The sequence below is a fragment of the Penicillium odoratum genome, assembly GCF_028828045.1.
Source record: "Penicillium odoratum strain IBT 22623 chromosome Unknown utg000001l_segment0_segment0, whole genome shotgun sequence".
Lineage (NCBI taxonomy): Eukaryota > Fungi > Ascomycota > Eurotiomycetes > Eurotiales > Aspergillaceae > Penicillium > Penicillium odoratum.
Genome location: NW_026643143.1, coordinates 5,259,910 through 5,283,232, shown reverse-complemented (window position 1 = coordinate 5,283,232; position 23,323 = coordinate 5,259,910). Strand labels below are relative to the sequence as shown.

Below are 23,323 nucleotides of genomic sequence, written 5' to 3'. Positions count from 1 at the left end.
GCTTGTGAAGATCGATTATTTCAAACGTTCATAAAGACAGGTAGTTTTCATGATATCCATTAATAGAACAAGAGACTACATCATGACATTGCAGTCGCAGTTGGTATTCACAATGGCCATGTTGATAAGACCAAATCATATGATGTTATACACTCGTAAATGCGGTACAGATACGGAAAACCAAAACCAAACGCATTGGTATCGTTAAGTCAAGACTTGAAAAAGGGATCTCCAATGTATGGAAGAAACCCCTAAAACATTTCATCCTCAGTCTGAAATCCCAGATCTCGATCCAAATCCCCCGTAATATTGCCATGACCAGATTGATGCGCCAATGCGTTGTCATAATCATCATCTTTAAGCGCAAAGGCAAAAAGATCCTGTTCCTCCAGTTCACTCTGAGATATATTTTGCGGCGCAGGACGCTGTGGATCGAAGGCTTTGAACCTATCAAGTTCCGGTAAGGTTGTTCCTTGAAAGAGAGCTTTTGTCCAATCCAATGCATCGAGGTCTTCTGCCGGAGGTGAGATCTCCATCGGTTGTGTGGTGTGGGTGGTCGTATCTTCTATATCGGGTAAGTCGAAATCGATATTGAGATAGTTGTAGGGGTTGCTGTCGTTTGGAGCTATTTCGGCTGCGAAGTGGTCGTCGAAGTCGTTGGGGAATGGGCGGTGAGCTTGAGCAGGGGTTTGTGATGGTTCGCCAGATGTAGGGATGTTTTGGTTTCGTTGCTGAGGTTGGTTTTCTTCATGGAAAGATGCCGTTCTGTAAGATGCTGGGGTTTGAACATCGGGTTTTGTGCTGTCTTGACGGAGGGAACGAGGTGTAGATATTGAGTCGGCGTTACTTTGTTTCCTGATTGAATCGACAGGGCTGGTCGGTGTGTTGAAGTTGTTTTGCATGATCTGGAAGAATGTGTTGTTGGTGTAATTGCCTGATTGTAGCTTGATAGCGGCTTCGAGATTGGCGAATTCAACGTTGGCGGCTGGGTACATGTCCTTTAAACAGTGCAAAACGTGGATGCAACGTTGGAAATTGTGGGCGCTGCTCTCACGGATAGCTGGGTTGTCGGACACGGAGTTTGAAAGATGTGCCACGGCCGCTGGGAGGATTACTGTCACGCCAGACTGTGGTAGAAACCGTGTGAGATTGAGTTGGTTAAGACCTTGGATAATGTGGGTAATGCCGGAAGCAGCTTCATGCATCTTCGTGCGGGCTGCATTACGCCACTCGGTGCGAGACTTCGACTGGTCTTTCGAGTGGGCTGCCCAGGGCCTGTGGAGTGCGCTGCTGGTCGCATGATACAATAGGCGGAGCATAGCCCCGTGTAAAAGTAGGACATCCTCACCATCCTGAAAATTGCTCTTGGATGCTGGAATAAACTGTGCATCTTTAGGTAGGCCAGTAAGCCAAGAATCTAGTTTCTGGCTGCATCGAGTAAATTCCGATTCCGAAGCCTGTCGGGGAGCTAGCGTAACGGTCGTTCTGTCTGTTGCTCCAAATTGTCGTTGTGACGGCGCATATTGCGCAAATATTACTCGTCCAATGCATTGGCATAGCTTGACCTTCTCAATGAACATAGTGGCCAGGCGTTTTTGGTGTGATGCGTCCTCGAGCTGTCGACAGCGGAAAAGACCGATCGCAGATCGGGAGAAAGGCTCAAAATCAAAGTCCTCTGGTCTCAACATGGGAACACTGCTTGTGCCCTCGTTCACCTGTAACGGGCGTCGCATTCCCATGGCGATCAATCGATCCCGGGAGTAAAGACACCACCAGAGTCGAATGCGCAGTCTTTTGAGCCTGGGATCGATCTCAGCGGTGGATGGATCTTTGTTTAATCCAATAGAATGTGCCTGCGTATTACACACTCCTATCCAGTCCCAAATATCCCGCTGTAGGCTGTTTTCGGGGTCGGACCAATATGTCATGAGTAGTACGGTTTGCAGGATGACGATACGGTCTTCTTCGCAGTCAAGGGAGTATAGAAGCTACAATGCAAGGGTTAGGCCATCCAAATTGGAGTGAAAGGGGCGGTACGCACTCTTAATCGTGTGAAGAACGCATTGCGTGCATCTTTCCTCGTGGAATATCCTGCAGCCTGCAGGTGCTTGATGTCGACAAAAGCTGTCCCCACAAACATTACCGCCTGGAACAGCAGAACACTGATGTTTCCATCGGGGTCGTTCTCTGCCACGCATCTTAAAAGCTCTTGCAAGTTAAGCACAGGCATAAAACTGTGAACCCACTGGATATACGACCGTAACAGCTCATTGCGCAACCCACTCTCTGGGATCGACAACGCGCCCCGAAAGCGCAAAAACTCCAGATCCTCTCGCGCGATGCGGTTCGGCAGCGGTTTCAGAAATCGCGGCTCTTCATCCAAAATGGCAGTCAAAGGATCGAAGTCCGGATCGATTAGATCCTGCACCGCAGAAACCATGTTGGCAAGTGGCAACGAGTTAGAGACGGCAGGGTCACCCAGATTACGCCAGCCCTTGAGTGGCCTGCCGGACTCAAAGAGCCATGGAGCCTGTGGATCGTATCCTGAGATACTATGGCGTTTAGATGTCGGCTCGTGGCGAGCACCAGCTTGCTGCTGTAGCTTCCGCTTCAGAGCCAGCGCATTGCTGTTTGGGGAAAGAGACATCGCCACTTATGCAGGGATCCGCATATGCATATGCAGCCGGTGTCTCCTTTCGTATTCTTTCGATGTGACAGGGACTGAGATCGGCGTGTAGAAGCGAAAAGCAAAAAGGGACCAATTTGTCTAGCCCGGTGAAGCGCAGGGCGGTGTTCGGGACATGGGGGGGAAAATGTGGGGATTTTGCGGAGGCTTACGTGGAGTCAATCTGAATGGTTGGAATAAGATGTCAAATTTGAGTTTGATGTACCGATTGACCGTAGGTTTAATATAATGCTGATGAATACGAGCTCTATGATCTAATTAAAAGCAGGAATCTACCTGTGGTTAGAATTGATGCAATTCTACTGCGGAGTAGAATAGCGGCTAAGTGCGGAGATTCAATAAAGCGAGGGTCCTATATCAATGCTAAGTGGGTCAATGCTCTTCAATCACCTTCCACCTCCAAGCATGACTTGCTTAGCCCACTCGACTGAACGAGTTTCGTTCTCATCCTGCTCCACGGAATAACCTGACTTTTCAGCCTCTACATGGTCGCATTGTTCCGGACTCGCACTAGATAGGCCATGCTTTGGTGGCTCACCAGAGCCTTTTCTCCAGGAGCTCTTATCACACGATGCAATGAGTTCAGTAGCAATCCACCCATACATTTGACGAGGGTTTCACCCATGTTACCAACACATTTCCCGGTCCCGGCTTGACATATAACTGGTTTTATGGTCTATCTTTCCCTTCTGTCGGCAGTATCTGCAATCTACCCACAACGTTAAAGAGTAGAGTGGTATGCCCACTAGGAGCGACATTGTCATTCTGGGAGTTTGCTTGGGACTGGCCAGGTAACAGCCTCACAGATGCCTTAGAGACTCTGTTCCAAGGGCTAAGTTTACTGAGTGTTCCAGATGGAAGGCCCAGTTGATCGAGATGAGAGTGCTACTATAAGATTCCAGTCTGGCTCCTTATTTTGTTCCTGATGACATACATGTATCGAATGAGTATTCTGGAGTAACTTGATGCACATCAGCTCGTTTGCCATCAATAGGATCTGTATCCTTGCGCGCAGGCCGATTCCCGAGTCTATTTTATTTATCATGGAATAAAAGCTCCATACAATCCATTTTACCATCATCTATCTTCAATTGGCATTTTCGCTTATACCTTCCAGTCATATGGTCAACAAGAAACAACTACATTCCTGGCATGCGTGGAACAGTGTTCGATTTTCTGTTTCACTTCCACGCTGGAGCTCTGCGAATGGCACTTTCGGTAGTTGAACGACTTGACACTGGAAGGGAATGGAGGACATTTGAAATACTTAAGCTTTTCACAGAGTGATCTGATCGATTAGCTGGAGTACATAAAGAGTTCCCATCTCAACCAGTTCTAGGTCCACAGTGATCACCACATTGTGGACCTGGACCTGGAGAATCATTGCCTGCATGTGTTAATGTGGTTGAGATCGATCTGAGAGTTCCAAGATTATTTCGTCCTCTCCAGTCCATGTTACTGATTGTAATAAAATGACAGTCAAAATCCTTGGTATTCATGACAAAGCTGTGGCACCGCCCGTGCAGCCAAATGGGGTATGCCTTTGCGAAACTATTGTACAGATAAAAATAGGAGCATCGGAGTGTATGCAACTTGTCCCCTGACCGGCGCCATTATGCTTCCATAGAAAAAAACGTTTCACGAGGAGGGGAGGTCGATGTTCGAGTATATGGTTGGTTTACATACTGGGACGCGTTAGTTCGATCTCGTGCCAATGATCCGATGACCGAGTCTGGATATGACTTGACTTACGGAGGGAGGAGGATCTCGCCGAGGCTGCTGTGGAGGAAAGCAATGCCGACCTAGAGATAATGTCAGATCCTGAACCAGTTTCTATTGTTGAACGGACGTACGGTGAAGATGGCAATGCTGCGGACGATGGTGGCGTTCTCGGGGTTGCGGGCCTCGTCGAAGACGGTGCCGATGAATCCCTTCTGGGAGGCGGAGTAGTTCTTGGGGGCCATTGTGATTGTAGATGGAGTGAAAGCAAAGGGTGATGTAGGAATGGGGATGGAGGTCGGAGGTCGAGAAATCTGCGGCCTCGGGAACGTTTGGCGTCACTGCGTCATAGGTGTCTTTCGACACCCGTATATCTTTTGCGCGGGCGCGCAATGCAGCACCTTGTCTCGCTCGCTCAGTCACTGGGAGAACAAAGGCGGGGATCTTCACTTTTACTTTTTCTCAATCGCATCAACTTTAAAATTATTGTGATCGGAAACCCAGGTGTCATTGCTTAGTTCTTGTTGAGGAGCACGCGCCGCAGCCATGACTAGTGTCGATGAGCTCTTCAAGGTAAGTCATAGTTTCCCACCCCTTTTCAGTCTCTCTCTGACTTTTGAAGAAACCTTTGAGTGTAGGAAGCTCCAAGCGCAAATTTGAGCCGCTGAAAGACCCAAGTACGCGCCTCTTCCCTGCCATAGCCGACATCAGCTAACCCAACACAAGATGAGGTCTACAAATCCGCCAAGCTAGACCCCAATACCGACGTGAGGTCCAAGGGAAAGGAAGCCATGGTTGAGGAAGACATTGATGATGATGGCGAAGCTGGCCCCGAAATGCCCCCAGACATGGACACCGAAGACATTCCCGACGACGAGGAAGGCCGCTTCTTTGGCGGAGGAATGGAGCAAAAGACCGCCCAAGCGATGCAGTATATTGACCAGCAAGAAGAAGATGAAGCTGCAGTATGTTCATGTCTCCAGGTCCTTGACTGTCACTATGCTAATGACTACTGTCCAGCCCGAGAAATTCGACACAGCCTGGGTCCGGCGATTCGCCTTGAATTTCGAAAAAAAGATATCCAAGAACGCCGAGTTACGAGCCAAATTCGAAAATGATCCCCAAATGTATGTCAGGACTAGGGAAAAATGCAGGCTGTATGCTAATTGACTGCAGGTTCATGGCATCCGAAGCCGATCTGGATACCGAGATCAAGGGACTATCTATCCTGTCAGAACACTCAGAGCTCTACGAGGAGTTTTCGAAAATGGGCTGCATTGGCTCATTGATATCGCTACTCTCTCACGAGAACGCGGATATCGCGATCGACGTAATTCAAATCATCGGTGAGCTTACAGATGAGGATGTCGAGGCGGAACAGGAACAGTGGGACAGTTTGGTCAACGCAATGGTAGGCTCCAAGGCATATTTTATTTTTGCGATAGAATGCTGATCAAACTAGATGGACGCCGATCTCATAGAACTAATGACCTCAAATCTCACTCGTCTGGACGAGGGCGTGGAGACTGACAGGGCGGGCGTTTACTATATTCTCAGTAGGTACAATTTCCCAGATAAGATGAGCACCACTAATAGTACCCAGATGTGCTGGAGAATCTATGTTCTCAGACCTCTGTCGCAGAGAAAATTGGCCAGGATCCTTCTATCCTTCAATGGATCATAGCTCGTATCCAGAAGAAGGAATCCCCTGTCAGTCAAAACAAGCAGTACGCAGCAGAGGTACTGGCCATTCTATTGCAATCATCATCTAAGAACCGGGAAAGGTTTATCGGTCTCGAAGGTGTCGACATCATCCTTCAAATTCTCAGTCTATACCGCAAAAGGGACCCTGAGAAGGACTCCGATGAGGAAGAATATGTGGAGAATCTTTTCGATGCTTTGATCTGTCTGGTCGATGAGCCGATCGGAAAAGAGAAGTTCATTGAAGCTGAGGGAATCGAACTTGCCTTGATCATGCTTAAAGAGGGTAAATTTAGCAAATCACGGGCTCTAAGGACTCTCGATCATGCCTTTGGTGGAGCAACAGGTGGTCCGGCCTGTGAGCGATTAGTTGAAGCAGTCGGACTGAGGACAATTTTCGGCATGTTCATGAAGAAGGTAAGCACGGTCTCCTGCTGGTGTGGTGTTTCGCTCACAAGAAACAGCAAGAGGGACAAAATATCGAGCACTTGTTAGGCATCTTTGCCTCCCTCCTACGACTCCTGCCTGGTGCTTCGGCACCGCGTATTAGGACCCTGGCGAAGTTCATGGAGAAGGATTACGAGAAAATCGAGAAACTAATAAAGTTGAGACGAGAGTATGCTGCACGAGTGGCACCTGTCGAACAAGCCATTGAGAAAGAACGCAAGTCTTATCCTCCGGAGGATCAAGAAATCATGGCTGGCGAATGGCTATCTCGGCGGTTTGATGTTGGACTCTTTTCCTTGCAGACAATTGATGTTGTCTTGGCTTGGCTCATTGCGGAGGATGACGGCGCTAAGAAGAGGATTGTAGCCCTCTTAGCAGACCGCGACGAAGACCTTTCCCTGATTCGGGGTACCCTACAAGGTAAGCATCATCGGGACCTATGTTTACCCGCGTACTAACTCCATTCTAGAGCAATTGCAAGGACTGGGTGATGAAGATCCAGGACAGAAGGACACTAAGGATATGCTGAACACCTTACTACAGTTTGTGTAAGGGTTTCACAACTGCAATGTACTATATTCGATATTATTCCAAGGTCTGTCCAGTATCACTGCAGATGATTGTGTTGGTTTACAATGAAGACGCCTATGGAATCCACATAGTATAATTTGCGCAGTATGAGCTTAGTCCATGGTAATATGATCTTCAAGTAGATGTTAGCAGTAATTTTTCAATCTCGCAACTTTTCCATTGCAAGGCTGAGTAGAGATATCTAATTTCATTTGAAACTAAGAATCTTCGACTTTTACTCTACATCACGTGATGTTATACTTTCCACGTGACTGAAGAATCCTTATCAGGACTAGTGTGGTATTTCGGCGCCGCCGAAGCATCAAGATCCTGGGAGATCGCAAATCACTCATCTGTCACCGCTGGGAGTTTTCTTTTATCCCACCGAGCTCCCCTCACAGCTTCCTCACTTGTCTGGACCGACTGCAGAAATTACTCTACAGTCACTGACAGGCGGGTGTTGCAGCGCGTTGGGTGAATCCTAAATAATTGCTTTCCCCGACCCGACGCGCCTCTGCGACCCTTCGAGGATCCCTCATTTCACTTTTCGCCCTCGCCACTAAGAACGCACTGGGAGTTCCCAGAAGATCGACACAATGGCAGACTACGATGAAACATACGAGGAGGAGTTTTACGATGATGCGGATGAAGGAATTACCTCCGAAGACTGCTGGACTGTGATCTCTTCGTTCTTCGACACAAAGGGTCTCGTGTCTCAGCAGCTCGATTCTTTCGACGAGTTCATTTCCTCAACCATGCAGGAGATGGTGGAGGAGCAAGGACAGGTGGTACTTGATCAGACCCTCCCTCCCTCCGAAGACGAAGACGACCCGGTGGTTGTCCGCCGTTACGAGCTCAAATTCGGCACAGTCATGCTTTCGCGACCATCAGTCACCGAAGGAGATGGCGCAACAACAATCATGTTGCCCCAGGAAGCCCGTTTGCGAAACCTTACCTACGCCAGTCCCCTGTACCTCGACGTCACAAAGAAGGTCATGGAAGGACGAGAGCGGTTGATCGCCGACCGCGATGATGAGGAGCCTGGTGAGGGTGAGGAAGACCGCAAGAATCGCGGTACATATCTTCAGTGGGACGAGGTCGACTTTGCAGGAAATTCGGACAAGAAGGAGACAGTTTTTATCGGCAAGATGCCCATTATGCTGAAGTCCAAGTACTGTATCCTTAAAGATCTCAACGAACAGTCCCTCTATGCCTGGAACGAGTGCCCTTACGACTCCGGTGGTTACTTCATTATCAACGGAAGTGAAAAGGTTCTTATTGCACAGGAGCGCAGTGCTGGAAACATTGTCCAGGTCTTTAAGAAGGCACCCCCGAGTCCCACACCCTACGTTGCCGAAATTCGCAGTGCTGTTGAAAAGGGATCTCGGCTTTTGTCCCAGCTTTCCTTGAAGCTCTTCGCCAAGGGTGATAGTGCCAAGGGTGGTTTCGGTCCTACTATTCGTTCAACTCTCCCATATGTCAAGGCCGATATTCCCATCGTCGTCGTTTTCCGAGCTCTTGGTGTCGTCTCTGACGAGGATATCCTGAACCACATTTGCTACGACCGCAATGATATTCCGATGCTGGAAATGCTGAAGCCCTGTATCGAGGAGGGCTTCGTCATTCAGGACCGTGAGGTGGCTTTGGATTTCATTGCCAAACGTGGCTCCTCCCAGTCCAACCTTAACCATGAGCGACGTGTCCGTTATGCACGAGAGATCATGCAAAAGGAGCTGCTACCCCATATCTCCCAAAGCGAAGGTAGTGAAACTCGCAAAGCCTTCTTCCTTGGCTACATGGTGCATCGCCTGTTGCAGTGTGCTCTTGGTCGCCGAGATGTTGATGACCGTGATCATTTTGGAAAGAAGCGCCTGGATCTGGCTGGTCCACTTCTAGCCGGTCTTTTCCGGGTTCTCTTTACTCGTGTTACCCGCGATCTCCAGCGTTATGTCCAGCGTTGTGTTGAGACTAGCCGTGAGATCTACCTTAACGTGGGTCTCAAGGCTGCTACCCTCTCCGGTGGACTGAAGTACGCTCTCGCTACTGGTAACTGGGGTGAGCAGAAGAAGGCTGCCAGCGCCAAGGCTGGTGTATCTCAGGTGCTGAGTCGTTATACGTACGCATCTTCGTTGTCGCATTTGCGACGTACCAATACACCTATTGGGCGAGATGGTAAGATTGCCAAGCCTCGTCAGCTTCACAACACTCACTGGGGTCTTGTGTGCCCGGCCGAGACGCCTGAAGGTCAAGCTTGTGGTCTGGTCAAGAACTTGGCACTTATGTGCTACATCACCGTCGGTACACCTAGTGAGCCGATTATCGATTTCATGATCCAGCGGAATATGGAGGTTCTCGAGGAGTTCGAGCCTCAAGTCACACCTAATGCCACCAAGGTGTTTGTCAATGGTGTGTGGGTTGGTATTCACCGCGACCCATCGCATCTTGTCAATACCATGGCGTCTCTTCGTCGACGAAACATGATCTCTCACGAAGTCAGTTTGATTCGTGACATTCGTGAGCGAGAATTCAAGATCTTCACTGATACTGGACGTGTTTGTCGACCGCTGTTCGTCGTTGATAACGACCCCAAGAGCGAAAATGCCGGATCACTGATCCTGAACAAGGAGCACATCCGCAAGCTGGAAGAAGACAAGGATTTGCCACCAGACTTGGACCCGGAAGAACGTCGCGAACGTTTCTTCGGATGGGAAGGATTGGTGCGATCTGGGGCCGTGGAGTACGTGGATGCTGAGGAAGAGGAAACCATTATGATTGTGATGACGCCTGAAGACTTGGAGATCTCCAAACAACTCCAGGCTGGCTACACGCTGCCCGTGGACGACAGCGACCCCAATAAGCGAGTCCGCTCGGTTCTGAGCCAGCGGGCACACACCTGGACTCACTGTGAGATCCACCCCAGTATGATTCTCGGTGTTTGCGCCAGTATCATTCCATTCCCGGATCACAACCAGTCGCCTCGTAACACCTATCAGTCCGCTATGGGTAAGCAGGCTATGGGTGTGTTCTTGACAAACTTTGCACAGCGCATGGAGACGATGGCGAACATTCTTTACTATCCTCAGAAGCCGCTTGCTACGACCCGTTCCATGGAGTTCTTGCGTTTCCGCGAGCTGCCCGCCGGTCAGAATGCGATTGTCGCCATTGCTTGTTACTCTGGATACAACCAGGAAGATTCCGTCGTCATGAATCAGAGTAGTATTGACCGCGGTCTTTTCCGCAGTCTGTTCTACCGTACATACAGCGATTCGGAGAAGTCGATCGCCACGAACATTGTGGAGAAATTTGAGAAGCCCATGCGACTCGACACCCTCGGTATGCGCAAGGGCACATACGACAAGCTTGATGACGATGGTATCATTGCTCCTGGTACACGTGTTTCCGGAGAAGATATCATTATTGGTAAAACTGCGCCTCTGGCCGCCGATGCGGAGGAGCTCGGTCAGCGTACCAAGGCACACACCAAATTGGACGTGTCGACACCCCTGCGAAGCACTGAGAACGGTATTGTCGACCAGGTCTTGATCTCGACGGGCAACGATGATATGAAGTTTGTCAAGGTCCGCATGCGTACTACCAAGGTCCCCCAGATTGGTGACAAGTTTGCGTCTCGTCACGGTCAGAAGGGTACTATTGGTATCACTTACCGACAGGAGGATATGCCCTTCACCCGTGAAGGTGTGGTGCCCGATCTCATCATCAACCCGCACGCCATTCCGTCCCGTATGACCATTGCTCACTTGATTGAGTGTCAACTCAGTAAGGTGTCGGCGCTCCGTGGGTTCGAAGGTGATGCCACTCCTTTCACCGACGTGACAGTCGACTCGGTCTCTCGCCTGCTTCGGGAGCACGGTTACCAGTCGCGTGGATTTGAGGTCATGTACAACGGTTACACCGGTCGCAAGTTGGTGGCGCAGGTGTTCCTGGGCCCGACATACTACCAGCGTCTGCGTCACATGGTGGACGACAAGATTCACGCTCGTGCTCGTGGTCCCACCCAGATTCTGACCCGTCAGCCAGTCGAGGGTCGTGCCCGTGATGGTGGTCTCCGATTCGGAGAGATGGAGCGCGATTGTATGATCGCCCACGGTGCCAGTGCCTTCCTGAAGGAGCGTCTCTTTGACGTTTCTGATCCGTTCCGAGTCCACATTTGCGATGACTGTGGCCTGATGACACCCATTGCGTACGTTAATCCCCTCCTAAATTTCTCTTGAATCAATACTAACACGGAAATAGTAAACTGAAGAAGGGTCTCTTCGAGTGCCGCCTGTGCAACAACAAGCACCGTATCTCGCAGGTCCACATCCCCTACGCTGCCAAGCTTCTGTTCCAAGAGCTGGCCTCGATGAACATTGCCGCTCGGATGTTTACTGATCGGTCCGGGGTGTCGGTGCGATAATTGCATGCACCTTGCACAATTCTCATTTACATTGTACTTTAATGATTCACTCGAAAATTGCGAGTCCTTAGGACTATTGTGGCGTCTGGGGATCTTTGGCCCTCGCATTCTATCGGTCATACATAGTCGGAAATCAAATTTTGTGTATTTGCCGTGCCTGTAACAGTATTCTTAGCTACTAGATAGCAGAGTAAGATGTCAATCAAAAAAACTCCTGGTATATCTCCTTCAGCTGGACGTATTGGTCGGGCAACCCGAAACCAAGTCTATACCGGTCAGCAGTACAATACTTAGAAAGTCAGGCCGACTAGTCATGGCGCAGCGACAGTTATCGAAAAATATGGAAACATGCAGATTTAAGAACATTTCATATGAAGAGTGCGCACTACGCCCAGGTCTTCATCATGCAGCCGGCCCATTTGTTCCCGTCCCACTGCTCACTGTTGGCAAAGCCCCGCACCTATCACTGTACGCAATTTACTCAAGTATGCCTTGGTCCCAGGATCAAGTTCTATTATTATTCGCCACGTTGTACCCTTGTACCCAAGTAGCCTAGACTCAAAAAGCAACTTCAGAATTACGTGCAGGCCGATCGGACGTCAAAGTAACTGCCAATCAACATGATCCACGGGGGCTGACAGTGGGGCTAGAAGGGATTGTGAATGTACTCGCGGGATGCAGGGAAAGGAAAGCCTTTCTCTTGATTCCGTGTTTGGAGAGTACATGTATGTACATGCGGGAAAGGTGTTGATTCTGGACTCGTATTGGTCTATAACTGGCGGGGAATCACCTGGGACAGCAGGATGACGGTGATTTTTCCCGTCATTGAAACTCAAACCTTGTAGATTGGACTGTGCGCAGACTGATTTCATCAATCATCTCTTGTTAGTTTGGGGATTTATTCATGTAGGTGGTTTTCACTGTGGCTATATTTTGTGTATATTAGAGAAGGGATATACTAGAACGTAGAATGTATGAGCTTGACGAAAGAGGCTGATTCAATGAGTTCCAGTGCTGCCCCTCATCTGGTCTTACTGGTCTCACTTGGTAGCGTCAATTACAGGGGTTTGATTGGTTAAGCATATTGTTACACAGTGATGGACTTGTCAACAACTAGTCCAACCAATGAAGTAGCTTGAATACCCGCTGGCCATCAACCTTCAATCCTCTGCATAATCCAGTCGATTTCCCTTAAAAACAGTCCAGAACCGCCCAGGCGGATTTCTTCTTTCTTTTCTTCAGCGAGTTTTTGTTGTTTGAGTCTGAATCTAGGCACTGGTGGCCCACGATTCTTTTTTTTCTTTTTTATTACTTTAATTTACAAAGAGCTGTGCTCTAACAGTGACAGCCTTACCTTTGATTTACTCTTCGTTGCTGGTCAACGTTTGTGCCTTGCTCATTCAACAAACACGTTAATTTAATCTCGCTCACATTCTTCTGGACCGATTCCTTGCGACTTCGACTTCGAATTCGACAAGATTCAATACAATCACATCAGACTCTGGTAGCTCTGATTCCAATTGACTCTTTACGTCCAATATAATTTATTTGATTCATAATGGCCGCCGTTCAACTCAAGTTCTCTCTGCGGACCTCGTCCAATGTCAAGACCGTCCACCTGGTCGGATCCTGGGACAACTACGCCCGCCAGCTGCCACTCTCAGCCGAAGACAAGCCCGGTGCCTGGGTCGGCAAGTTCCGCTTCCAGACCTCTATGCTCCAGCTCGGTAGCCGCTACTGGTACTACTACATCATGGATGGGTACCACGTCTCCCACGACCCAGCCGTCGAGTACACCGTCGAGCCAACCACAGGCCGCAAGCTCAACATCCTCGATGTCCCCGGCGGAAAGTCCACTAGCTCCAGCACCCGCACCTCGACCCGTCGCAGCTCGAACGTCGCCCACGGCCGCTCCCTCTCGCCGTCCAAGATCCAGCACCCTAAGCCCTCCAAGCCCTACGCCTCGCGCCAGCTTCGCGAAGCCGAGTTCGGCGCCCCAACCGTCGATGACTTGACTCGCCGCTTTGCCGGCTCTCGTCTGTCGGATGAGTACTCCTACTCCAACAGCCCGCCTTCCTCGGCTGGTTCCTCGCTGTCGTCCCGCTCTTCCGGCTCGACTTCGCCTTCTTCTTTGTCCTCCATGAGCGACCCCCAGTCCGTTTGCTCTTGCGAACGCTACGGTATCACCCGCAAGGGAGACCGTGTCAAGCTGGACTGTGGTGGCAGCCGCTGCGGCTACCTTGATGAGTCGTCTGATGCTAGCTGCTCCGAGGATGAAGACAGTGATGAGGAGTACCGCCGTGCCCGCAGTGGTGCCCGTCGCCAGGGCATCGTTGTCCGCCGTTAGGGCTCGACGTTTGGGCTAGTCCGTGTTCCATGAACATGGACTACCTGGGATCTGTTTCCACGTCATACGCTTGGACCTGGTAGCAGGGATTCGGTTTGCGTCTATTTGATTACCTTGCTTTTGAAAAAGAAAATACCAAAAAAAACCCTTCGCCGAGGGTGAACCGGCTTCACTTCGGTATGGGTGGGGATGTGTTGTTGAGAAGGGAGAAATGGGGATGGGGATGAGGGGGGAGGAGCAAGAAGACATCGATGCCCAAATCCGATGCACCAATCCGACAATATCCACCCTGGACTTGTCCGCACGTCCAGACCGGTGGTCGATAAGCTTATCTCGCATGCGAGCCATAAGAGTCAATCCCGCTCCGTGTCCGCATGACAATTTCCCGGACACGGCCTTGCGGACGAGCCTTGCATCTCGTAACCATGAGCATCCATTGATGCCGGGGCTTTCAAAGCTCGCGTCGTGGTTAGGTCTTATTTTAGATGCTATGAATAATGAGATATGACCATTGGATCTCGTGGTGCTTCATTCCTTTGTAGATGTTAGTACGGTGATAGAAAATGAGTATCTGCACCTTGTTTCCTGGCCCATCATGTATAGACCTCGGGAATTATGCTGGTCAAAACTTTTACTCGTATATAGGACAGGTGGCCCGAGTCAGATTGGATCTGATAGTGAGGTAGGAGTGAAGGTGGATGGCGAGGTAATGAGCCACCTACCGGTATCTATAGGGTCTTCATTTTTCGCATCTTCTGGAAACTGGAAAGCGGTGGATGAAAGAGAGGGGCATGTCTTAAGTGAAGACACAAATCTGTCCATCTCCATCCATACATATACCCATCTCTCCAGCTTTGAGAGGGCCGACGTTTTGATTGTATGCCGATGGATCCCATGGTAAATTGTGGCAATTGAATATATCCCCATAACCAACCATCTTGTGATTGGGCTTTGGTGACTACTGCAATGAGGCAATCAGCGCCGTCTCATCGTTCAACACCCAGACCGCGAAATGCAGATTCTTTCCAATGCAAACATCCTCATTGGAAAAGCCGTACAGGAGTATCCATGTCCATACTTTTGATCAATCAATGTTTATTTGAGGAGTTGACAGTTGTGAAGATACACCTAAGCATACGTATGTGCCGAGCCTCCTGCACATGTGCTGCAATGTCAGTCGAAATATATATTATTGTTGATTCTTAGCATACTTCAAACGTTAGATAGATATCTGCGATTTAGAAAGACGACAGAAATTAGGGACACAGTTTATTGCCGTGTATCAAGATGCATATCTGTAAGAGAGGGGAAGAATATATTCCTCTACCATAGCCTCAGTAGACTGCGCAGAAGTCCCAGAGCATGCAGCCCCTTCAAATGTTGCACTGTGTTTGTTAAGTCTGGGTTTGAATGTTTGAGGTCATTTTATACCCCGAGGAGTCAACAGTGCGCTCGAAAGGACTGATAATTGCCTTGGGGATGTGAACCCCCGAGTGGTTCGTGTGAACTTCTGGGACGAGGCTTATTAACTCTATATGAGTGGCCTAAGGTGGAAAAGATATGGTATGAAAGGTTCGACAAGTTGTACTAGGCTAGTTGAGAGACGGCACTGTGGACGAAGTAGGTAATCTATGCACATGTGAGTCGCCAGCATCATGTTCAAGATAAATTTTTCGGGGTGAGGCTCACGTTGAGACAGATGTCGAAGGCAGAGGAAGATACGGGTATCTAGCTTGGGAAGACATTCTTATATATAATCCGAGAACGGCCGATTCGTAGTGCAATCCTACATGTGTATATATTAAGTAGGCAGGCAACCCAAGAGAAGGAAAACGAGAACCAAATACATCGATACATATTTTATCCTGAAGGCAGCAACTGAAGTGTAACGGGAGTGTAGCAAACAACTTTTCTTACTTCTCATCAACCATCGCTCTGACATTCAAATACACTACAAGCCTTTCTATGCCTATCTTGTCCTCTGAATGCTTCAAATTAAGAATAATAAAGGAAACCAAAGTATATTTATCTAAATATGACAGACGTAGCACATTAAACGTATATTAGACAAAATGACACGAAAGGGGCCTTCCAGTTTCCAAATTAGGAAAACCAGTATCTCAAACACTCGGACAGTGCCAAGTGTATGTATGTATTACGAAGCCTTGCAAACACAGCCTTCATAGAGCTCTAGCTTGAGCTGTAGCTCTGGCTCCATACCAATTCTCCCGCTTTCAACTGATGCCTACAGCAGGAATGCCAGAGCACCACCGATAACTCCAAGAGCAGCAGCAGGGCGCGCAGCGACAACGAAGCCAGCACCAGTGGAAGGAGCGGAAGTAGCAGCGGTGGAGCTAGCAGACGAAGCAGAGGTCTTCAAACCAGAGACCGAGGCGGTTGTGCTGCCGCTGGTGACCGCAGTGCCGGTAGAAGTAGAGGTAGAGGTAGAGGTACCGGAGGTAGTGGTCTCAGTCGAGGTGGTCGACACAGCATCGGCAGAGGTAGCAGTGGACTCGCTGGACTTGGTGGACTTGGTAGCAGATGAGGTAGAGGTAGAGGTAGACGAGGTAGACTCGCTAGCGGACGAAGTCACGTTGAACTGGCCACTCTGGGCAAGGATACCGTTGTTGACATCGGACACAATGTTAATCTGGTAATCTTGTCTAATATTCGCGTCAGATGCAAGGCTTGGATTGAATGGGACCCATGTATTCATACCCAGCGGCAATGCTGCCGACGTTAACAGTGTGCGAGCCATCGGAGGTGCTAATGTCCGAGGCAAGCTTCTTGCTCACAGGAGGATAGACTGCGTTGTTGACGAGGTAGATATCCAAGCTCGTGGCATCGGTACTAGATTTGGGTTAGCTTGAACAATTGATCGTGGTGGGGACACATACTCGACATAAGTCCACTTCACGTCCAGGGAGCTCGAGGAAGCGATAACAGAATCCTTCGTAGGCTCGGTGATGGTAATGGCTGGTTCAATTAGTAGAAGTCAATTAGAGGATGTAGAATGAAGTTTACCTCCAACAGAGAGGACCAGAGGCAAAACAGACAAAGCGAGTGAAAGACGCATGGTTGCGATGAGCTTGAACGAGTGAAAGAGAGAACAGTGAATGTGTTTGAAGATTGGATGTATATGACAGGAAGGTTCTAAGATTTAAAGTAGTAGCAGATATACAAGAAAACGAGCATTACGAGATAAAGTCTCAGAACAGACCTAGGAAAACAAGTGAGAACCCGTAAGTCTAATAATACCTGAATCAATATACGGAGTAGACTGAGATGATTTTCAGGGTCTACAACAAACCCAACCCTGGATCCTGTCCGTCAACACGGGGTCCAATCCCGCTAGCGCAACGAAATTTTCATTTAGCCAAGATACCACACCGAGTTCCATACCCACAGTGAGTTCCATACCCACAGTTCAAAGGGTCCAAGATCCATTTGTAAACTGTTTCTGTTCTCCGTACTCCGTAAATGTACTAGTATGAAATTCGACTAGAAATCACCCGATTGGTCTGATAAAGACATAATTTCCCACTTATTGCGGGCTGGCAGGCTTGTATGGCGCCAATGGCTGCGCTAGTCTTCGGCTCGAGCTAGCGTCCGATGAAGCCGGGCTGGGCTGTTATTTATATGGTATTGGTATTTCATGTATGCAAATTTTCTGTATGAAAGGTTCCCTTATCTGACGATTACGAGGTTACATTCTACTTGCCTACTTTTATGCACGCCTGCAGCCCCCCTGATGCACAGGGGTATTTTGAGGCTGTTGATAGCCTCATCTTATCATACAACACGTCACTGCATACGCGTGCACATTGCAGATTGAAATTCAGGCGAAAAGGGAGAAATCTTTAACCTGAATAATCACCATGCCCAATACGAGGGTTAAGGTTATAAAACTAAAATCTATTACGATAGATCGGAGAAATTAATAATCATAGCTTGGCAAAAGCTCGCTTTTACTTGAAGTCTGGATTACAAAGCTTTGTGCGGAGCCGAGTAAGACACGGCCCACGCGATAACTCAGGAACCGATGTTTCACCAAGAATGTACTAGTACAGCCTCGGTAACGTGTCAACTACGACATTAGATACATACTAAATTGGTGCGACACGGAGATGGAACCAAAACAGATTATGATAATTCGCACAGGCTTAACTGCAAACAAGCCATTGACTAAGCTATAATAGTATTAATCGTAAATATTCACATTACTAGTAAGCCGGTTAGCTGCAAGCCCAAAAGCCACAAAGATAAGGAAAGTATGGAATCACGCACAACTCCTGCTCATCTCTGTTGATCGCAGAGTCAACCCACACACTGACACTCATCGCATTAACAGGGAAAACACCATAGCCCCTTCGATCGATGATGACAGACGCATCATGGTTACCTAATAGGTCAACCCATTTCTGTCTCGTATTGTCTTGACCAATAAACATCCGTTTCCGGTTAGACCCTGCATTGCTAATGATACACGCAAGCCCGGGACGTGTCCCCGGCACACCAGCGCGGACGAATCCTAGCACGTAAGTCAGCGCTCAGCTCTGTACTGTACGAAGTGAGTCAGGGGGGAGGCAAACCAATGCAGTTCCTTCGATCGAAATAGTCTTTCTGTTCGCCATTCGCATATACTTTTCTTGCCTTGGCAAGTATGGGAAGTTTTCCGTCACAGGCGGGTGTCATTGGGTCCGGCACATTGCTTCGTATCCCGTACACATCACCGTAAAATAAGCATGGGAAGCCCCCTTTTCGAAGAAGGATTAGTGCGTATGATATCAATTTGAAGTTCGGGGCGATTAGGGTCTAGAGTGGTCAGTTGTTATCTGACATGATAGGGACTGTCCTTACTTCTAGCATCTGTCCGGGTTGCTTGGGCTGAAGTTAGTATTTTCAGGTACAGAGAGCTAAAAGGGGTTGTTCTGGTACCGTATCGTGGTTGGCAACAATCGTCTTGATAAATTAGTATTGGTTTTGGACTTGTTGGGAGGTTTCTTACCACAGCATGATCAGGTCTACACTGAACCAACGTATCATCAAAGATACCACGAAGGTCAGCGGCCCGTGCATGAGATATTTTTGAGAATTTCTCAAGAAGAGGCACATCATAAGCTGCAACAGTATGTCCGACCTGGTCAAGATATTGCAGAAGTGAGGGAATATGCCCAGTCCAGTACTCGCCAATAACAAAAAAGTCCGGATTGGAAGTCCGAACATGAGCCACAAAATCTTTTTGAAATGCAGTCGAAAAGTGCTTAGCCGCATCCAACCTCATTCCACTGAGGGATAGATCGTTGCTAATCCAAGTGCCCCAATTAAGGAGATCCTGTCGCACTTCAGGATGGGAATGATCTAGATTAGCAAACATGAGGTAATCATAATTCCCATTCTCTGAGGAGACATCAGAGGCCCATCCCTTTCCAGGCGCCAAAATCTTGTATATAGCCTGGTGTTTGCTCTTATCATCCCAGTCAACACCATTGAAATGTTGCCAGTGGTATTTCATAGAGCTGTAAGATTCGCCGCGACCGGCAAAGTCAAAGCCAACCCAACCATCTATTTCCAATGGTTTGGATATTGCCACGTTCCTTTCTAAATAAAAGCAGGTTTAGTCAAACTCCCAAGTTTCGGAAATGAAATATCTCACCTTCTGGATCGACTTGAACCGCATCAAACTTCTCCGGAAAGTCCGCACCGGCCTTGTGATTGAGAACAGCATCCCAAATAATACCTATCTCCAAAGACCTCGCTTCATGGATAAACTCCATCAACTCTCTTTTACTTCCCCATTTGGTAGAGATCGCTCCCTTCTGATCAAACTCTCCAAGATCGAATAAGTCGTAAATGTCATACCCATTCCCAGCCGGGTCCATGCCCTTGCACCCCGGCGGAACCCATATTTGATCAATACCAAGACTTTTAAGACTTGGCAGAGTTCGTCGTAAACGATTCCAGTGGCATCGATCTGCAGGTACATGCCATTCAAATGCTTGGAAAATTAATACATTCTCCGGGGCTGCCCATGCGCATGGTACATCAATGTAGGCTGTTTTGAAATGTATTTCATTAGATTGATCAGTTGGCTTGGAGGTTTGATACTGACCTTGTTTTTCTGTATATTCTTTTGTTTTCCGGTGGAGTCCGGTGCACCAGGAAAAGAAGGAAATCATTGCGCTCGGATCACTCGGAATTGATCATTGGTGTTTCTGAGAAGAAACTGGAAATTTAAAACCTTTGTAATTTGTCGCCATGAATTCAAGTTAAATTGCTTTTGTCTCACTTTGGATGTATAAACCTGGTCGAACCGTTGGTTGGTTCAGTGGAGTCGAAAAATTCAACAAAATTCAATCGGCGGGGGTGTAAGCTATTTTTATCTTACGGAACGAGACATCCGTAAATTAAATCAACGGTCAGTTCGCAGCGGGAAAATTTTCTAGTGGGTAATTAGACTGACACTGAGACAGGACAAAAGGTAAAAAACGTTGAGATTATCATTAAGCAGCTAAATTGTCCGATAACTTTGCATCGTGTGCCCTAATCATTCAAGTGTTACAAACCCGGGAAATATATACAATGGGTGAATGACCACAAACCAGTCCTGAACATGAAGAGAGAAAAAAAAAAAAATATGAAAGACCCTGCCTGGTTTTACACAGGATGTTAAAAGAAAGTGCAACGCCCAACCTTGGAAGATCGTAGATCAACCCATCAAAACACCAGCCATCAAAGCCATGAAGAACGCGCCCAGAGCAGCTTGACCCTTGAATTGTGTGTTCCGGCTCCCAGACGACGACACCACTGTATGTCCGGTTTTGATATCCGTATAAGTGATGTTCGAAGAAGAGTAGCCGCAAAGCCCACTACCAGGCATCAGTTCCGTAGGGAAGAACACGCGCGGCAGCCCTGAATCCATATCAACAACCAAAGACGCGTCCCACTCGTCGACCATGTAGGTCTTGCAGCTCAAAACCTCCGTTATATTCGTACCAGCGTTGTAGCTAGACCACAACGTAAGTGTGTAAGGATCGCCGTTCACGCCTTGAGATGATAGAAGCATGATAACCTGGCGTCCTTCGATGCCTTTTGTGAATGCCAGCTCGCTGCTTCCGAGGTATATATTGTAACTTGCGGTATCGACGTAGTCATTGTCCATCCGGTAGGCATGTTTGCGAATTTTGTTGAGCGTGGTGATCAAACTCACCAGCTCAGTGGTGTTGTCGTACCCGGTCAACCAGATGGCATCACGGTTGGTAGGAGGACTGTATTCTCCCTTGAGGTGCTGTTCCTGACCTTGGTAGATGAAGGGAACACCGTCGAACAGCATTGTGAAGGTAATAACATTTTTTGCGAGCTGGGAATAGCCAGTTAGAATGCAGGCTGGAATAGACTGAGGGTTTTCATACCGATAAGTCGTCTGTGAAGCTAGCGAATCGTTTGACATCGTGATTCTCAGAGAAGGAGACAAGCGCAGTGACATCGGGGCACAAGTCACTCATTAATTGTACTTCATTTACCAGATCGGTGACATTTCCCACAGTGAAAGCATTCAATATGGAGTAGTATATAGGGTAGTTGGGAAGACTGCCCATGTAGTTGGTTTGATAATCACAGATGATGCTTGCTGATTCATCCATGACCTCTCCAGTCATGAATACGCCAATCTCGTTGGAATATTTTGTCAAGAATGAAGGTGTGACACTTTTCGCGGCGTCGATTCGCAGGCCGTCAATGGAATATTCGCTCATCGTGTCGAGTGTCCAGTTAACAAGAAGAGATTGGACATCGGCGTGCTCAGTGAACAGATCAGGCAGGGCGGTGATGTTATCACCGGTCTGACAGACTTGTGCATCGGTATAATTATTCCAGTTCGTTATCAGACAGTAGGAGTGGAAGTAATCTGCGTTGTTGAACGGGGTGAAGACTGAGTAGTCAATGCTCGTACCAGGGTAGCTGCCGTTTGTCATGTATGCCATGTTGTTGATAACGGTATCCATCATCAAGTACATGCCTCGGTCGTGGACGGCTTTACTCAAATCTAGCAAGTCCTGTTTGGAACCGAAGTGCGAGTTGAGGGAATAAAGATCGATTGGCCAATACCCGTGGTAGGCTTCTCCGTAACTGACGCGACCCGCGACATTTTCAACGATGGGGGAGATCATGATCGCATCGAAACCCATACCCTGGATATAGTCGAGTTTGTCGATCGTGCCTTGCCATGTTCCTCCACAGTAGAGGCCCTCAGTGGCGTTGCAAGGTGCTGTGGTTGAGCCATCTGTTCGGGCAAAGCGATCTGTCATTGTCTGGTAGACTGTTCTGGACTTCCATTCCGACGTGGTGGCGGCTAATGTTGACTCAAAGAGACATGATATATAAACAAGGCTGCTTGCCAAATGGCTAAAAGTCGATGATTGTCGCATCACGAGGTACGCGCTGGATGCGCCAAGAGAAACGCACAGTATAAAATGAAGAGTGACGCGATTTAAAGAAGGTATAGGCAAAAAGACGCAAAAAAACACAATTAAAGAGTGACACAAAGAGCCATGAATGGACTTTGGAATGATAACGAGCAGGTGGAAGAACTAGCACATAGCCAAAGGGGAACAAAAGAGGGGAATCTACCGGATCAAGATGTGAACCGAGGGCCGGATGGAGTAGGCAATATCTCCCTAGCTTCTCTAGCGGCATTGTGGCGATCCTTTGTCCATGTATCTAGGGCAGAAGACAGCCAGAGCGCGAAATTAATGTGACCCCATTAGCAACTAGTGCCAGTGCTGTCCAATCCTGTTCTGGCATTTCCACAAAATGAATATTCCATCACGGCTAGTTACCACTGGGATTTCTGGGATGATCTGAGCCCGAAGACTGAAGTTCTAAAGACTGAAGTTCTCCAGTGGAGTGAAGTAAGAAAGTGGAGAGGGATCGTAGTTATTTTTATTGTGAAGAATCTTCTCACAGATGTGAAGCCGCTAGAAGTTATGGGGAGAGTCCGGTAGAGCTTGGCTCAGTCACAGTGGGACTTTTTCCAGCCATGAATCATGACTTTGGTGGCTGAGACAATTCTCCATGAGTTTTCCGGTGACCGCGGTTAAATCGCGACCTTGGAAATGGTGCATAGACATAATAGACCGAAAAATTGCCTAAAGAGGGTTTGGACAGATACTATGGGTCTCCACTTCCAGGGTTCGAAAACGGATAATGGACATCCAATATGTACTCGCATTATCTTGGCGTTACGCTATCACTTGAATTGCTTTATCCAAGGTGAGACATGCATTTGGATACGATGCACAAGAAAGGGGGCTTAGCCCTAAAGTTACGATAGACGCAGTTGATATCAAAATTTCCGAGGATCAAACGTTATATCCATAGTTCGTCCAGCACGTAGTAGATAAATATGAGCTCGTCAAATTGAGTGTGGTTCCTGCAA

The 23,323-nt window shown here is 48.2% G+C and overlaps 8 protein-coding genes across 8 annotated transcripts; 3 read left to right on the top strand and 5 right to left on the bottom strand.

Annotated features, from left to right (window-relative positions):
- Positions 1-251: 251 nt before the first annotated feature.
- Positions 252-2,647, bottom strand: N7520_001906 (transcription factor domain-containing protein; the record flags this gene model as incomplete). The annotated part of the gene is made up of 2 exons (XM_057135841.1): positions 252-1,988; positions 2,042-2,647. 2 exons carry the CDS (start codon positions 2,645-2,647, stop codon positions 252-254), a joined length of 2,343 nt encoding a protein of 780 aa, XP_057001777.1.
- A 1,717-nt stretch (positions 2,648-4,364) lies between these two features.
- Positions 4,365-4,650, bottom strand: N7520_001905 (uncharacterized protein; the record flags this gene model as incomplete). Its single annotated transcript, XM_057135840.1, has 3 exons — positions 4,365-4,371; positions 4,439-4,488; positions 4,540-4,650. 3 exons carry the CDS (start codon positions 4,648-4,650, stop codon positions 4,365-4,367), a joined length of 168 nt encoding a protein of 55 aa, XP_057001776.1.
- Positions 4,651-4,951: 301 nt separating this feature from the next.
- Positions 4,952-7,105, top strand: N7520_001904 (beta-catenin-like protein 1; the record flags this gene model as incomplete). Its single annotated transcript, XM_057135839.1, has 7 exons — positions 4,952-4,978; positions 5,107-5,370; positions 5,426-5,532; positions 5,582-5,799; positions 6,009-6,523; positions 6,577-6,973; positions 7,023-7,105. 7 exons carry the CDS (start codon positions 4,952-4,954, stop codon positions 7,103-7,105), a joined length of 1,611 nt encoding a protein of 536 aa, XP_057001775.1.
- A 614-nt stretch (positions 7,106-7,719) lies between these two features.
- Positions 7,720-11,540, top strand: N7520_001903 (DNA-directed RNA polymerase II subunit RPB2; the record flags this gene model as incomplete). Its single annotated transcript, XM_057135838.1, has 2 exons — positions 7,720-11,324; positions 11,378-11,540. The coding sequence occupies 2 exons, from the start codon at positions 7,720-7,722 to the stop codon at positions 11,538-11,540; spliced, it is 3,768 nt and encodes a 1,255-aa protein (XP_057001774.1).
- Positions 11,541-13,098: 1,558 nt separating this feature from the next.
- On the top strand, positions 13,099-13,887 carry esdC (GTP-binding protein EsdC; the record flags this gene model as incomplete). The annotated part of the gene is made up of 1 exon (XM_057135837.1): positions 13,099-13,887. One exon carries the CDS (start codon positions 13,099-13,101, stop codon positions 13,885-13,887), a length of 789 nt encoding a protein of 262 aa, XP_057001773.1.
- A 2,245-nt stretch (positions 13,888-16,132) lies between these two features.
- Positions 16,133-16,963, bottom strand: N7520_001901 (GPI anchored serine-threonine rich family protein; the record flags this gene model as incomplete). Its single annotated transcript, XM_057135836.1, has 4 exons — positions 16,133-16,550; positions 16,606-16,737; positions 16,785-16,863; positions 16,912-16,963. The coding sequence occupies 4 exons, from the start codon at positions 16,961-16,963 to the stop codon at positions 16,133-16,135; spliced, it is 681 nt and encodes a 226-aa protein (XP_057001772.1).
- A 1,011-nt stretch (positions 16,964-17,974) lies between these two features.
- Positions 17,975-20,066, bottom strand: N7520_001900 (alpha-amylase; the record flags this gene model as incomplete). Its single annotated transcript, XM_057135835.1, has 6 exons — positions 17,975-18,077; positions 18,175-18,418; positions 18,480-18,702; positions 18,826-18,849; positions 18,896-19,488; positions 19,544-20,066. 6 exons carry the CDS (start codon positions 20,064-20,066, stop codon positions 17,975-17,977), a joined length of 1,710 nt encoding a protein of 569 aa, XP_057001771.1.
- Positions 20,067-20,596: 530 nt separating this feature from the next.
- On the bottom strand, positions 20,597-22,193 carry N7520_001899 (alpha-amylase; the record flags this gene model as incomplete). The annotated part of the gene is made up of 2 exons (XM_057135834.1): positions 20,597-21,247; positions 21,300-22,193. The coding sequence occupies 2 exons, from the start codon at positions 22,191-22,193 to the stop codon at positions 20,597-20,599; spliced, it is 1,545 nt and encodes a 514-aa protein (XP_057001770.1).
- Positions 22,194-23,323: the final 1,130 nt, after the last annotated feature.